The 14,258-nt window shown below is 44.2% G+C and overlaps 1 protein-coding gene across 4 annotated transcripts in view; it reads right to left on the minus strand.

Annotated features, from left to right (window-relative positions):
* Positions 1-2,226: 2,226 nt before the first annotated feature.
* The window catches only part of LOC140202883 (ADP-ribose pyrophosphatase, mitochondrial-like), a 33,728-nt gene continuing 21,696 nt past the window's right edge, over positions 2,227-14,258 (minus strand). For all 4 annotated transcript variants that reach the window (XM_072268410.1, XM_072268407.1, XM_072268409.1 and 1 more), the window contains exons 7-8: positions 3,015-3,099; positions 2,227-2,794 (exon numbers count right to left, since the gene is read on the minus strand). In XM_072268410.1, the coding sequence (XP_072124511.1) occupies positions 2,649-2,794; positions 3,015-3,099 (231 nt within the window). In that variant the 3' untranslated portion in view covers positions 2,227-2,648. The remainder of the gene's footprint in view (positions 2,795-3,014; positions 3,100-14,258) is intronic.

Below are 14,258 nucleotides of genomic sequence, written 5' to 3' on the forward strand. Positions count from 1 at the left end.
AAGAAAACCCAACCAGTTGCCCTGAACCACCATTCTCCTCTGCCTAGTAGAACTTGTCCTCACTCTAAGTAATTTCTCCTTTGGGTCCTCCCACTTCCTTCAAACAAAAGGGGTAGCCATGGGCACTCGCATGGGGCCCAGCTATGCCTGTCTGTTTGTCAGCTGCGTGAAACAGTCTATGTTCCAAGCCTACACTGATGGCTGTCCCCCCACTTTTCCAATGCTACATCAATGACTGCATTGGTGCTGCTTCCTGCACCCGTGTTGAACTCATCTATTTCATCCACTTTGTCTCCATCTTCCAACCTGCCCTCAAATTAACCTGGTCCATTTCCGACACTTACCTTTCCTTTCTTGATCTCACCGTCTCTATCTCCGGAGACAGCTTATCCACCAATGTCTATTATAAGCCAACGGACTCTCACAACTGCCTGGACTATATCTCGTCCCACCTTGCTACTTGTAAAAACGCCATCCCGTTCTCTCAATTCCTCCGTCTCTGCCACAGCTGCTCTCAGGATGAAGCTTTTCATTCTAGAATGAGGATGTCCTCCTTTTTCAAAGAAAGGGGCTTCCCTTCCTCCACCATCAATGCTACCCTCAACCACATCTCTTCCATTTCACACGGTTGCTCTTACCCCATCTTCTCACCACGCTAACATGGATAGGGTTCCTCTTGTCCTCACCTACCACCCTAGCAGTCTCCGTGTCTAGCACATATTCTCTGAAACTTCCACCACCAAACACATCTTCCCCCTCCCCCACTTTCTGTAGGGATCGCCCTCTACGTAACTCCCTTGTCCATTCTTCCCTCCCCACTGATCTCCCTCCTGGCACTTACACTTGCAAGTGGAACAAGTGCTACAGCTGCCCCTACGCCTCTTCCCTCATTACCATTTAGAGCCAGAAGCAGTCCTTCCAGATGAGGTGACACTTCACCTGTGAGTCTGTTGGGGTCAAATACTGTGTCCGGTGCGGCCTTTTGTATATTGGTGAGACCCGACGTAGATTGGGAGACCACTGCGCTGAGCAACTACGCTCCGTTCACCAGAACAAGCAGGCTCTCCCAGTGGCCACCCACTTTAATGCCACTTCCCATTACTATTCTGATATGTCCACCCATGGCCTCCTCCACTGTCGGGTTAAGGCCACACTTAGGTTGGAGGAACACCACCTTATATTCCATTTGGGTAGCCTACAACCTGATGACATGAACAACAATTTCTCAAACTTCCAGTAGTGCCTCCCCCCCACCCCTCTTCATCATTCCCCATCCCCTTGTCCCTCTCTCATATTATCTCCTTACCCACCTATTGCCTCCCTCTGGTGCTCCTCCCCCTCCCTTTTTTCTTTCTTCCATGGCCTTTTGTTTCTTTCACTGATCAACTTCCTAGCTCTACTTCATCCCTCCCCCTCCAAGTTTCACCTATTGCCTGACGTTTCTCTCTCCCCACCCTCCATCTTTTAAATCTACTCCTCAGCTTTTTTTCTCCAGTCTTGTGGAAGGGTTTCGCTGGAAAGGTCGACTGTACTTTTTACCCATAGATGCTGCCTGGCCTGCTGAGATCTTCAGCATTTTGTGTGGGCTGCTACATATTTTTGATTGATCATAGGTTAAAGCTAATATTTACAGTGGAATAGAATTCTATTGTTTACACCTCCTGCACTGGTTGCCATTTGAAATACCAGCCTTTCCCTATAAGAAAGAACTTGATCTGCATGGTACCCTCAGGATATCCAAAAGCATGTCATGGTCAATGAAGAACTTTAGGATCATAGAAAAGTCCAGCACAGAAACAGATCCTTTGGCCTATCTAGTCTGTGCTTAACCATTTAAGCTGCCTACTCCCATCGACCTGCACGAGGGGCATAGCTGTCCATACTGCTACCATCCATGTACCGATCAACACTTCTCTTAAGCATTGTTAGTGTAATTTGTTAGCTGCTTCGTTGGTGTACAGTGGCATTGTAGGAAATGCTCAGCCCCATGATCAATAGGATTGTGGTGAGACTATCTGCATTACACAAGTAATCTCAGTAAGTGTGCACCTGACTCAGGGAAAGGAACAGACAAGCTAACACAGAAATGCCTGATGCAGTTTTGTGGGGGCTTAATTTCATTTGGTAAAAATTATTGGCACAATCTACTCCAAGTTAAGTTATTTTCACATGTTTACTGCCTAAAACAGATTAGTCACTGGGTGATCCAGTTTTAAGACTATATCCTTTCACGTAATTTAAATGTTTATTGCAGTCATTTACTTCAACTATTATAGCGAAGAGTACACATTTTCTATACTTTCTTGCATTTTCTCTTAAACATCATTAATCTTGAATGAGAAATGGAGAGGTAAAAGGAAGCAAGAGCAGGCAAGCCTGGAGGGAGGTGGGTGAAGGTGGGAGGGTAAAATGACTGGGAAGAGGCTGAGAGAGGGAGTACGTAGAAGGCAGGAGTGGGTAAGGAAAAGTGATGGGGAAGGCCAAGGGGAAAGAGAGAGTACAAGGTATTGATGGTGAGGAGAAAGGAGAGTGGGGAAAGGGAGGGAGAGGGTAAAAAGGAGAGAGTGGCTATTCTCTCCTCTGCATTTCGGTCTCCGTTGACATTGTGTCATTGCTCCTCTTTAGATTACTTCATACACCGTCAGCAACTACCAATGACTACCCCGTAACTCAGCAACACTCTTCAGGAATTGAAAGTGGCTGGCGTAGAGTTGCATGTTCTGGTCAATGTCAAGCCACTGGACATCCGCAGCATCGTCACCTGCATGTAGATTCAGTTCTCCCACACTGTCACCTGGAAATAGAGCTCATGATTAGGACCCCTGACACTAATGCCAACAAAAGCAAGAACTGTGGAACATCTGGAAGTTGTAAAAGGCGGTACACAGACACAAAGTACTTTAAAGCCAATGTGCTCTAGGGCTTGTAAAAATCTGTTCTTCATCTGCAACATTGTCTCCACATTTCTCATCTTCCTACTTCCCCTCCTTACAACTCCTCCTTTCCACACATACCAGTATCATCGTGGAAATTCACAGCCATTGTTTCCATCCAGGCGTTGTCAGTGTTCCGTGGATCATCCACGTATCCTGTGTAAATCTGGGGTGGGGTGGGAGGGGGAAGAAAGAGAGAGAAGGAGGGAGAACATTGTGTAAACTCTCTTGCCTTCCACATCTCCTTTAAACCCCCCCCCCCACCTGAAATGTATATCCTCTGGTACTTGCCATTTTTACCATGTGAAAAAGATTCTGACTGTCTAACTCCTGTATGCCTCCCACAATTTTATAAACTTCTATCAGACCTCTCCCTCAGCCTCAAAACTCCAGACAAAACTACCTAAGTTTCAACAACCTCTCCTTCTAGATCATACACACTTAATACAAGCAACAACCTCTTCTGTATCTTTTCCAAACGCTCCACATCCTCTCTGTAATGGAGCACCCAGAAATGAATAAAATACCGCAAGTAAACCCAACCAAAGTTTCATAAAGATGCAACATGACTTCCTTATTCCTCCACTCAATGGCCTGACCAATGAAGGCAAGCATGCCGTGCTTTACTGATTGGCTTATCCACCTGTGTGGCCACTATGGGAGCTATGGACTTGGACCCTAAGATCCATCACTTAAACGTCCTGACACTAACTGTACACTTCCTGCTAACGTTTGATCTCCGAAAGTACTAAATCTTACATTTGCTTGAATTAAATGTCATCAGCCATTTCCACACCCATACTTATAACTGAACGGTATTCCGTTTTCTTTGATCGCGTTCCACATAGCATCCACAACTTCACCAACCTTTATATTGTCAGAAACTTACCAATCCACCCATCGACATTTTCATCTAAGTCACTTACATCTACCACAAGCAAAATAAACACCACCGACCCCTGCAGAGCACAACTGATCACAAACCCACAGCCAGAAGAACACACCACGCCCCTCGACCCTCTGCTGTCTTCTATGGGCAAGCCAATTCCAAATTCAAGCTACAAGTTATCATGGAGAGAGGTAGATAGAGCTCTTGCCCTCTAATCTAGGAGACATCCTGGTAAACCTCCTGTGCAACCTTTCCACAGTCTCCACATCATCCTGTAATGGAGCATGCAGAACTTTAGGCAATGATCCAAGTGGTCTGACTAAAGTATGTATCCCTAAAGCACGACTTCCTTACTCTTATACTCAGCATGCATATCAATAAAGGCAAGAATGCATATGAATCAGAATCAGGTTCATGTTTAACATCACTGGCTTATAGAGTGTAGAATGTAGAATAATACAGTACAGGAACTGGGTCACAACGTTGTGCTGAACCAGCTACACAGCAAATTAAAAACATTCAACACTAATCCCTCCTACCTATAACATGTCTATAGCCCTCCATCTTCCTTACATCCATGTGCCTATCCAACTGTCTCTTAAAAGTCTCTGATGTATTTGCCCCTACCACCATAGCAGGCAGTGCACTGTAGGCATCCATGACCGTCTGAGTGGAAAAACCTATTGGCCCAGATCAGAGGTGATTGCCGATTTCACTTGCCCTACGCAATCGGCAATCGCCTCTGATCTCGGCCGACATTTACGTGCTGGGTGGCACCAAATTAATTAGCTTGTTTATTTTGGCTTTTTTCTTAAAGATGTGCTGGGTGCGTTCTGGCTACCGCTGCATGCTTCGCGGCCCAGAGGTTGGGGACCACTGTCCTAGATATTGTCTAACCAGAATTTTATAAAGTTGCAACAGAAGCTCTTGACTTTTGAACTCAATGCCTTGGCTAAAAAAAAACAAGCATTCCATAAGCCTTCTTAACCACCTTATCAGCCTGTGTAGCCACTTTCAAGGAGCTATGAACTCGGATCCCAAGATCTCTCTGCTCAGCAACGCTATTAAGGACCTTGCCCTTAACAGTGTACCTTGTATTTGCCCCACCGAGGTGCAACACCTCATACTTATCTGGGTTAAACTCCATCTGCCATTTCTCAGCCCATATCTGCAAATTAATCTATATCGTGTGGTATTCTTTGCCAGTCTTCTACACTATCCACAACTCCATCAATCTTGGTATCATCCAGAAACTTACTAACTGACCTATCTACATTCTCATCCAGATGATTTATACAGTGGTATGCAAAAGTTTGGGCACTCCGGTCAAAATTTCTGTTACTGTGAATAGCTAAGCGAGTAAAAGATGACATGATTTCCAAAAGGCATAAAGTTAAAGATGACACATTTCTTTAATATTTTAAGCAAGATTGCTTTTTTATTTCCATCTTTTACAGTTTCAAAATAACAAAAAAGGAAAAGGGCCCAAAGCAAATGTTTGGGCACCCTGCATGGTCAGTACTTAGTAACACTCCCTTTGGCAAGTATCACAGCTTGTAAACGCTTTCTGCAGCCAGCTAAGAGTCTTTCAATTCTTGTTTGGGGGATTTTTGCCCATTCTTCCTTGCAAAAGGCTTCTAGTTCTGTGAGGTTCTTGGGCCGTCTTGCATGCACTGCTCTTTTGAGGTCTATCCACAGATTCTCGATGATGTTTAGGTCGGGCGACTGTGAGGGCCATGGCAAAACCTTCAGCTTGCGCCTCTTGAGGTAGTCCATTGTGGATTTTGAGGTGTGTTTAGGACCATTATCCTGTTGTAGAAGCCATCCTCTTTTCATCTTCAGTTGTTTTTTTTTTTTTTTTTTACAGACAGTGTGATGTTTGCTTCCAGAATTTGCTGGTATTTAATTGAATTAATTCTTCCCTCTACCAGTAAAATGTTCCCCGTGCCCCTGGCTGTAACACAAGCCCAAAGCATGATCGATCCACCCCTGTGCTTAACAGTTGAAGAGGTGTTCTTTTCATGAAATTCTGCACCCTTTTTTCTCCAAGCATACCTTTGCTCATTGTGGTCAAAAAGTTCTATTTTAACTTCATCAGTCCACAGGACTTGTTTCCAAAATGCATCAGGCTTGCTTAGATGTTCCTTTGCAAACTTCTGACGCTGAATTTTGCGGTGAGGATGTAGCAAACGTTTTCTTTCTGATGACATGAAGGTCATTTTTGTGCAGGTCTTGCTGCACAGTAGAACAATGCACCACCACTCCAGAGTCTGCTAAATCTTCCTGAAGGTCTTCTGCAGTCAAATGGGGGTTTTTGATTTGCCTTTCTAGCAACTCTACGAGCAGTTCTCTCGGAAAGTTTTCTTGATCTTCCAGACTTCAACTTGACCTCCACCATTCCTATTAACTGCCATTTCTTAATTACATTACGAACTGAGGAAACGGCTACCTGAAAACGCTTTGCTATCTTCTTATAGCCTTCTCCTGCTTTGTGGGCATCATTTATTTTAATTTTCAGAGTGCTAGGCAGCTGCTTAGAGGAGCCCATGGCTGCTGATTGTTGGGACAAGGTTTGAGGAGTCAGAGTATTTATAAAGCTTTGAAATTTGCATCACCTGGCCTTTCCTAATGATGACTTTGAACAAGTCATAGCCCTAACAAGCTAATTAAGGTCTGAGACCTTGGTAAAAGTTATCTGAGAGCTCAAATCTCTTGGGGTGCCCAAACTTTGGATGGTGCTCCTTTCCTTTTTTTCCACTCTAAAATTGTACAAAACAAAATTAATACACTAATCTTGCTTAAAATGTTGAAAAGAATGTTTCATCTTTAACTTTATGACTTTTGGAGATCAGTTCATCTTCTACTCACTTAACTATTCACAGTAACAGAAATTTTGACCGCGGTGCCCAAATCTTTGCATGCCACTGTACATTACAAACAACAGAGACTCCAGCACAGATATCTGGGGAACTCCACTAATTACAGATAGCCAGTTTGAATAAGTCCCTTCAACCACTACCCTCTGATTCTATGCGAAAGTCAGTTCAGAGACCAAACAGCCAATTTGCTACGGATCCCATGCATCTTAATCTTCTGTTTTTGCCTCCTGTGAAGGACTTTGTCAAATGCCTTACTAAAATCCATGTAGACAACATCCACTGCCCAACTCTCATCAATCTCTCTCATCACCTTGTCAAAAAACTCAATCAGGTTGGTAAAGTACGACCTGCCCTGCACAAAGCCACGCTGGCTCTCTCTAATTAGGCCATGGGTTTTCAAATGCTCATAAATCCTATCCGTAAGAATTTTATTCAGTGGGCACGCGACTCACTGGTCTATAGTTTCCAGGATTTTCCCTTATTCCCTTCTTAAACAGAGGTACAACATTAGCCACTGACCAGTCCTCCAGGATCTCGCCTGAGGCTAGAGAGGAAGCAAAGATAATGGTCAAGGGCCCAGCAACCTCGTCTCTTGCCTCCTTCAATAACCTGGGGTAAATCCCATCAGGTCCTGGAGTCTTACCACCTTAATATTCACCAGGAGGCCCAACATTTTCTCCTCCCTGACCTCTAAAGGCCCTAACATATTTATACACTCAACACTGATCTCCTGGTCCTCCATATCCTTTTCCTTGGGAAATATTGAAGCAAAGAACTCATTAAGTGCCTCACTCACATTCTCTGCATCCAAGCAAATGTTCTCCCCTTTATCCTTGAGTGGTCCCACCCTCTCCCTAGTTATCCTTTTACTCTTGATGTCTATATAGAATGCCTTGGGATTCATCTTAACCCTATTTGTCAAGGGTTTTTCATGGCCCCTCCTGATTCCCTAATTCCTAATTCCCTTCTTTACTACTTTTCTGGCTTCCTTATACTCCTCATGTGCTTTGTTAGATCCTAACTTCTGAATCTTTACATACTTTTCCCTTCTCTTCTTGACTAAATTCATCAAGTCTCTGGACATCCAAGGTGCTCTTATCTTTCCATCCCCGTCCTTCCTTCTGTACTTTTCTTTACTTTGTGCAATTAATCTTTAAACAGCCTCGACATGTCTGATGTGGACTTGCCAATTAATGCTTCTTAGTTCCTGCCTAATACCCTTGTAATTATCCCTACTCTAATTTAAAATTCTTTCAGAAGGACCATATGTATCCTTATCTATAGTTATCCTGAAAGTTACGGAGTTGTGGTCACTGTCCTGTAACTGCTCACCCACTGAGAGATCAGTCACCAGGCCACTCACTACCCAGCACCAGGTCCAGTATGGCCCCTCCTCTCAAACCACATACTGGTTTAAGAAACTTTCATGGAATTACTTAAATTCTGCCCCACCTAAACCCCTTACATTAAGAAAGTCCCAGATTATATTAGGGAAGTTGAAATCCCCCATGACAACAAACCTTTTTTTAAATACATTTCCTTAATCTGATTACATAGATTCCTCCATGTCCCGGTGCCTATAATGGGGTCTGTAGTACAATCCCATCAGTGTGATTGTACCCTTCCTATTCTTGAGTTCCACCCAAATGGACTGACCCCTCCATTATGTGCAGCTGTGATATTGTCCCAAATTAGTAGTGCAACTCCACCCCCCCCCCCTTTACCTCCTCCTCTATCTTCTCCACAAGTTTGAAAATCTGGTATATTAATCTCCCATCCCTGCTCCTCTCTCAAACAAGTTTCAGTAACGACTACAACAACTAGCTTAAACTCTCCCGAGCAGCATGCAGCCAAGATATTGGTTCCCCTCCAGTTCAGTCCATCCCTCTAGTACAGGTCATCCCTTTTCCAGAAAAGGTTCCAATGATCCAAGGACTGGAAACCCTGTCCTCTGTACCATCTCTGCAGCCACTCATTCATCAGTGCTATCAACCCATTCCTATCTGCACTAGTCCATGGTGCAAGGATTACAACCTTAGAGGTCCTTCTCTTCAGCCTCTTTCTTAACTCTATATTCTCATTGCATAGCACCTCTTCCCCATTTCTGCTTATGTTTTGAAATTTGTTATCTTTGCAGTACAATGCAATATGTAATAGAAAAAAAAAACCTTGAATGACATTGAGTATATCTATGTTAAACTAAATAGGTAGTGCAAAAAGCAGAAATAAAAAAAGTAATGAGGTAATGTTAATGAGTTCAATATCCAAATCAGATGGCAGAAGGGAAGAAGCTGTTTCTAAATCATTGGAAGTGTCTTCTTTACCACCTTATCCACTTCCATTGCAACTTTCAGTTAACTATGAACCTGGAACTAAACATTCCTTTGTACCTCAATGATATTGAGGGGCCTATCATTAACTGCATAATCTCTCCTTTAATTTGTCTTCCCAAAATGTAAAACCACCACTTTCCCAGATTAAACTCCATCTGCCTCTTCTCCACCCATATCTGTATCTATATCCCACTGTCTTCTTCGATAATCCTTTACACTGTCCACAACTCCACCAGTCTTAGTGCCATGCACAAATTTGCTAATCCACCAATCTACGTTTTCATCCAGGTCTTTGATATACACTATATCAAAAACAAGAGGGCCCAGCACTAATCCTTGCAGAATGCCACTAGACTTCCAGCTAGCATAACAACCTTCTAGCCTTATTTTCTTTCTTATATGGGCAAGCCAGTTCAAAGTCCAAACTTGCAATTCATTCTGAATCCCATGCACCTTTATCTTCTGAATCATCCTACCATGAGGAACATCTCCAAATGCCTTAAGGTCCTTGTAGTCAACGTCTACTGCCTTACCCTCATCAAGCGCCTTTGTCATCCCCTCAAAAGTTCAATCAGGCTTGTACAGCATGACCTGCCGCGCAAAAAAAAGCCATGCTGATTGTCCCCCAAGCAGGTCAATCCTTTCCAAATGCACATAAATCGTATCTCTTAGTATCTTCTCCAATAATTTCCCCTACCACTGGCCTATAATAACCTAGACTATCCCTATTTCCTTTCTTTAACAAAGGGAGAATATTTGGTACGAGACCACCTGTTGCTAATGAGGACATAAAAATCTTTGTCAAAGTCCCAACAAACTCTTGATTTGCTTCTTTCAATAATCAATCAATGATATGCCATCAGGCTCTGAGGACCCATTCACCTGAAGACCCAGCACTATCTCCTCCTTAACCTCAAAATGTCCCAGTGTATTAGCATGCCCCACCCTGCCCTCAATGTATTTCAAATCCTTCTTGAGGGTAAATACCAAAGCAAAGTACTCATTTAGCCCCAAGCACAAATCCCCTCCTTTATCCTTGAGGGATCTGTCCTCTGTGATTGTCCTCTTTTTCTAAATAGAAGTATAGAATGCCTTGAGACTCTCTTCGACCCACTCACCATGGGCCCTCATGGGCCCTTTGGGCCTTCCTAGTTATCTGCTTGAGTACTTTCCTGCTATCCTTGTATGTTACAAGGGCCCAGTCTGATATTAGCTTCCTAAATCTTAAATATGCTTCCTTTTTCATCCTGTTTAAATTAGGACCTCGAGTCATTTGAGGTTTCTTTACCTCACCACTCTTGTCCTTATTCCTTACTGGAACATGCGGATCCTGAAATCTGATCAGTTGGTCTTTAAACAATTTTCACAGGGTCGAATGTGGATTTAACTGACAGCAGCTGTTCCCAATTAAAACCCCTTGGATTATCCTCTCATCCATTTGCCCTCCCCCAGTTTAGTACCATATTGCAAGATCCAATTTTATCTTCCTTTTCCCTCTTCAGTCCTGATGAAGGGTTCCGGCCTGAAACGTTGACTGATCGTTTCCACGGATGCTGCCCGACCTGCTGAGTTCCTCCAGCACATTGTGAGTTTTATCCTTATTTTACCCAATTTTATCCTTACTCACAACCATCTTAAACCATAACAAGTTGTGGTCACTATTCTCAAAATGTTCTTCCACTATCTGGTCTGTCACCTAGTCTGGCTCACTTCCCAAAACCAGGTCCAGTACATGCTTTTCCCTCTAGTTGGACTCTCCAAGAGCCCCTGTTGGATGCACTGAGAAAGCCTGCCCTATCAAAGCCCCATCCAGTCCTGATGAAGGGTCTTGGCCCAAAACGTTGATTCTTTATTCCTCTCCGTATATGTTGCCTGATCTCTTGTGTAATGAAGTTCCAATCAATACTATTTCTGCACCTACCATAACGTCTACACATCTGTTCCTCCACCTCTCTTATGGCTATTGGAATCAATAGTATAATCAGCATAATGGTATCTTCCTTATTTCTGAGCTCCTCCCAAGTTGTCTCTGTCGATGAGCTTTCTCATGTGTCCTCTCTGACTATTGTTGTGACGTTCTCCCTCATCAGAAGTACAACACCTCCACCTCTTACATTCTTAAAACAACACCAAGGAAGGTCTAGGTGACAGCCCTGTCCCTCAAGTAATCAGGTCTCTGTAACAGCAATGACATTGTAATTCCATGTACTGATCCAGGCTCTAATCCATCCACCTTACTCCTAATACCCTGAGCATTGAAATAAATACATTTCATCCTATCAGTGCCACCATGTTGATTGGCCTGTTTCCCATTGTCCTTCTCAGTGTTACATGTCACACCATCCTTCCTGCTCTCAACCCTATCCTGCTGCTGTGGTTCCCATCTCCCTATCCTGCTGCTGTGGTTCCCATCCCCTGCCATTCTAGTTTAAGTCCTCCTGAGTAGCAGCAGCAAACCTCCCAGCCATGATATTGGTTTCCCTCCAGTCTTGTTTGTATTGGTCCCACTTGTCCTGGAAAAGAACGCAATGATCCATAAATCTGAAGTTCTCCTCTTGCACCAGCTCCTTAGCCAGGTGTTGAACTGCACCATGTACCTATTTCTCCCCTCACTAGCACATGGAAGGGGTAGTAATCCTGATATTACAACCCTGGAAGTGATGGATTTTAACTTTATGCCTAGCTCCCTAGAATTACTTTGTAGGACCACATCCCTATGTCACTAGTACCAATATGGCTGCTCATCCCCTCTCAGCATGTCCTGTACCCACTGTGAAATGTGCTTGACCTCGTCATCGGGGGGCAACACACCATTTTGAGTGTCATCTGCAGCCACAGAAATGCCTATCTGCACTCATTACTAGAGATCCCTAGCACTAGCACTCCCCACTCTGCTTGACTTCAGCCTTTGCTTCTTTACATCAGAATAGGGCATGGTGCCACTAATCTAGCTTCTGGTATCGATCTCTGAAAGGTCACCTCCCCCCCCACCCCCCCAGTGGTATCCAAAGGGATATAACTGTTAGTGAGGGAAATGGTCAGAGGGTAACCATGGTTTGTCTATCCCTTGACTGCTCTGGTGGTCACCCAACTATCTGTAGCCTGCACCTAAGGCGTGTCCACCTCACTAAAATTCATCTCTGGTGATCCTAAGTACATCCAACTTCACCTCCAGATCCTTGTCAGTCAGTCAAGAGCAGCTGCTGGATGAACTTCCTATAGATGCGGCCATGAGAGAGACCACATCATGCAGGAGGAGCAGTCCACAGCCTCGACTGCCATTTTGTCTAAGTTAAAAATCATGGGTTACCAGCTGGATGGAAACATCTACTACCACTCTTCAACCTTCAACAAAAAACATCCGGAATCCAGACATTGCCTTCCAGATCAGTGACCTTTGCTCTTTAAAAACCATGAAGCCAGCCAAAGCAGCTTAACTTCATAATATGGTCAGGAACTTATTTTGACAATTAATTCTAGGTCGTTTCACAGCCAGGGAGGCACGTGTCAGCTCACAGTTTCTCAGGCCGATCTATGTCTCCTACATTCCCTGTTCCTCTTATGTTACTCCACGCCAAAGCCTCAGAAATCCCAATCCCATACTGCATCTGGAAGGAGGCGGCACCAGCAAACAACACTACCATGGGCAACATTCACCGGATGGTCCACAAAACTGCTTCTTTAACTTCTTTTATGTCTTTTTTTTTTTCTTTTAAATGTGTTTCTGACACTGCTGGAGCGTGTGACCTAGAGTTTAGTGGTGTGTTTTTGGGCCGATTGACATGATCTGGCACTTCACCGTCTCAAAGAATGTTCTGGGAGGCGAGTGGCCTCAAGGCCAAGAAGCTTAGGGGTTAATTTCTGCCTGATCTCACTGATTAAAGCATCAAGGAAGATTGAAAATATCGAGGTGAGTGGAGAAGGTAAGTGAGTGTTCAGCGCTGTTGACCAGCCTCATGCTCACCTCACTGCTGCCAGAGGAAGGTGTCTGCGTGTGACGGTTTCCCTTTCTCACTCTTGCTCACTGTTCCTGAGGGAAGGCCCCTGCGTTTGAATGGTCTCTCTCCTTCACTCGATGCTGTCTGAGGATGGTACTGTAGTTCTGGGTCTGCGGTTTGTGTTTGGACTGTAGATCCTGGCCATTCCTTTTCCTGATGCTAGTTTGGGTGACTTTGAATCAGGGCAGCCTGCTGATAATGAACACTGATCTGAACTGAATATGGACTCTTTCGATTTTCTGTGTTCACTCATTCTTTCTTGTCGCTGTTTGCGCAATTTGTTTTTTTGGGCGGGGGGTTGATGTTCTTGTTGCCGTTTGCGCGATTTGATTTTTGCACGTGGGGGGGGATTGACTTTTTTCCTTTGAACTGGTTCCATGGTTTTCTTTGTTTTACGACTGTCTTTGGAGAAGACGCATCTCAGGATTATATACTGCATAGATAACTTTGATAATACATGTCCTTTGAATCCTTTGACCTCACAATGACTGTTCTAAAATGGTCACTCAACATGACCTCACCTTCCTTTCATTGGACAAGTTGTCACAAACTAAGCCAATCAGAAACACAGCACACAGAAATGGCTCCTTTTTCAAGGCTCCTACTTTACAGGGAATGGAACAATACTGTGGGGAAATTATAGCGGCCAACCCACATCTCTTTAGGATATTGGAAGAAACGCATACCATCATAAGGCGAACACCCAGACTACACCAGATCAGAGCTGAACCTGAGCATCATACAAGATTAGGCAGTGGCTCTATTGGCTGTGCCTTTGTGATACAACACTCAAAATGTACCCCTCATGTAGTCTCAACTCCATTTAAACTATGGGTTCTCAAATTCTTTCATGCCATGGACCCCTACCAATAACTGAGGGGTCCATGGAACCCAGGTTGGGAATCCCTGCACAAGTTCCCTTTTCCTATCTGCTACAACATCCCTTCTCTCAAAGTAAACAATCCAGGAACCTGGAGGAACCCAATTTATACAGGTTTTGCACAGGACTGTTGGACCCATGCTACTACGGCCTTCAGACTACAAATTGTGCAACCCCTTGTTCCAGATCCTGCCTGGACCTTGACTACCTGCGCTGCCGCTGGACCCCAAGTCTCCTCTTCCCACACCGCCACTCTGCAACCCCATGTCCCCCAGGCCCCACCATCAGTTCTTGGGTCCTCAGAGTCTCCAACTTCCTCCCACCTCACACCCCAACCCTCCTCTAT

This window comes from Mobula birostris, chromosome 9 (assembly GCF_030028105.1).
Source record: "Mobula birostris isolate sMobBir1 chromosome 9, sMobBir1.hap1, whole genome shotgun sequence".
In the NCBI taxonomy this organism is placed as follows: Eukaryota; Metazoa; Chordata; class Chondrichthyes; order Myliobatiformes; family Myliobatidae; genus Mobula; species Mobula birostris.